General features: G+C 46.9%; 1 protein-coding gene across 1 annotated transcript in view; it reads left to right on the top strand.

Annotated features, from left to right (window-relative positions):
• GAB3 (GRB2 associated binding protein 3) overlaps positions 1-1,656 on the top strand; it is a 22,075-nt gene that overhangs the window by 14,779 nt on the left and 5,640 nt on the right. Inside the window, exon 8 of the mRNA XM_006773711.1 lies at positions 478-580. Coding sequence (XP_006773774.1) covers positions 478-580 — 103 coding nt within the window. The remainder of the gene's footprint in view (positions 1-477; positions 581-1,656) is intronic.

Here is a 1,656-nt window from a genome sequence, read left to right as displayed (position 1 = left end):
ACATCATCCATCTGCTGCCTCCTGCATGCCCCCTACTGGGCATCGAGCCTGCAACCCGGGCATGTGCCCTGACTGGAAATCGAAACGTGACCTCCTGGTTCATAGGTAGACGCTCAACCACTGAACCACACTGACCGGACTCCTGGTTATTTTGAATGGAAATAAGAGAGCCCCAAAGGAGTAGTGGGTTTTTTTCCTAAATGATCTGATGCCTTGTTCTGTTTCTAGAAAGCTCATGAGCTGTGTCACGAGGAGGGCCTGGAAAAAAAGTAGCCTTTGAGAACTGGGAGTCATTTGCCCCAGAGTAGGACAGAAGCTGCTGGGCAGTCTCTACTGCTTTAAGAATTGCTTTGGCCGGAAGGAAGTTGTATCTGGAAGGGGAGGGCTGAAACCCCATAGGGGCCATGTCAGTTCCTGGCTGGTTTTCAGAGCAGCTGTAAGACATTGCTTTGACCTCATCTATATTTTTGTTCTTAGCAATCGGACCAGCTTTCTCTCTCCAGGAAGAAACGGTATTAATTCTACAAGATTTTTTGCCAATTCTGTTTCCAGAGAAGAGGAAGAAACCTACATCCAGATGGTAATCCTATATTTTTCATACTCTTCTTATTCTTCAATCTATATTCTTATGAGTGCGTTAGAAAGAAAACATACACTTCAGAAAGCCCCATACAATCTTCATACAGTCACTTGGTTGTAATAGGTTGCAGTATTTTCTAGGCTGCGAACAAGTCGATTGGAAGGTGGTATTTTTCCCTGCGATACTCAGTTCCTTGTACCATTTTGAGGCCACCGTATTTCAAGAGCACCCAGGGTTTAGGCATGTGTAATGGGAAAATGGCAATGTCGGTCATTCTTTTCACCAGGGTTGTGATACCCTGTTTGACCCCACTAGGTTGGTAGTTCCCTGGATATCCAGAATCTAAGCTGCAGTGCGAACTCCCGCATTTGGATGGTTCCCTCCACCTGACTGCCCCTCAACCTTCCAAAGGGTGAATCACTTAGAGTCCCATTGAGCGGGGTTGCCCTGGGGTTTTGGATGTGTCTTATTCTCCGGAGACTCCTGTTATAGAGTCTTTCTGTAGACCTGAGTAGATAGAGACCTGACATGTCTTTTTTTAAATATATTTTATTTATTTGAGAGAAAGAGAGAAGGAGAGAGAGATAGAAATATCAATGATGAGAGAGAATCATCGATAGGCTGCCTCCTGCACTCCCTCCACTGGGGATCGAGTCCGCAACCCAGGCATGTGCCCTGACCAGGAATTGAACCATGACCTCCTGGTTCATAGGTCGATGCTCAACCACTGAGCCACACTGGCCACGGCTAGAGGCCTGACATTTCTGTCCTTTGATGAACCATTTACAGTTCTAGTCCTAGCCTCTCCCTCCTGCCCTCTCATATACCTTCTATTCTCTTTAGCTTGGATTCTATTTGAGAGGATGGGTTTTGAAGAAAGGAAGGGGCTTTTAGCACCTCTGACAATTATCAGGCCCTTTACCCGGAACTGTGCCCATCCCACAATTTTAAAAAGATTAACCAAAGAACATATGCGTATATGCGCAGCCCATAGACACAATAGTGTGGGGAAGGCCTGGGGTGGGGTGGGGCCTGGGTGGTGGGGGGAAGAGGTGGGAGGAAATAGGGGAACACCT

Source organism: Myotis davidii, unplaced genomic scaffold, assembly GCF_000327345.1.
Source record: "Myotis davidii unplaced genomic scaffold, ASM32734v1 scaffold546, whole genome shotgun sequence".
NCBI lineage: Eukaryota > Metazoa > Chordata > Mammalia > Chiroptera > Vespertilionidae > Myotis > Myotis davidii.
This window is presented reverse-complemented; position numbering and strand designations above follow the sequence as displayed.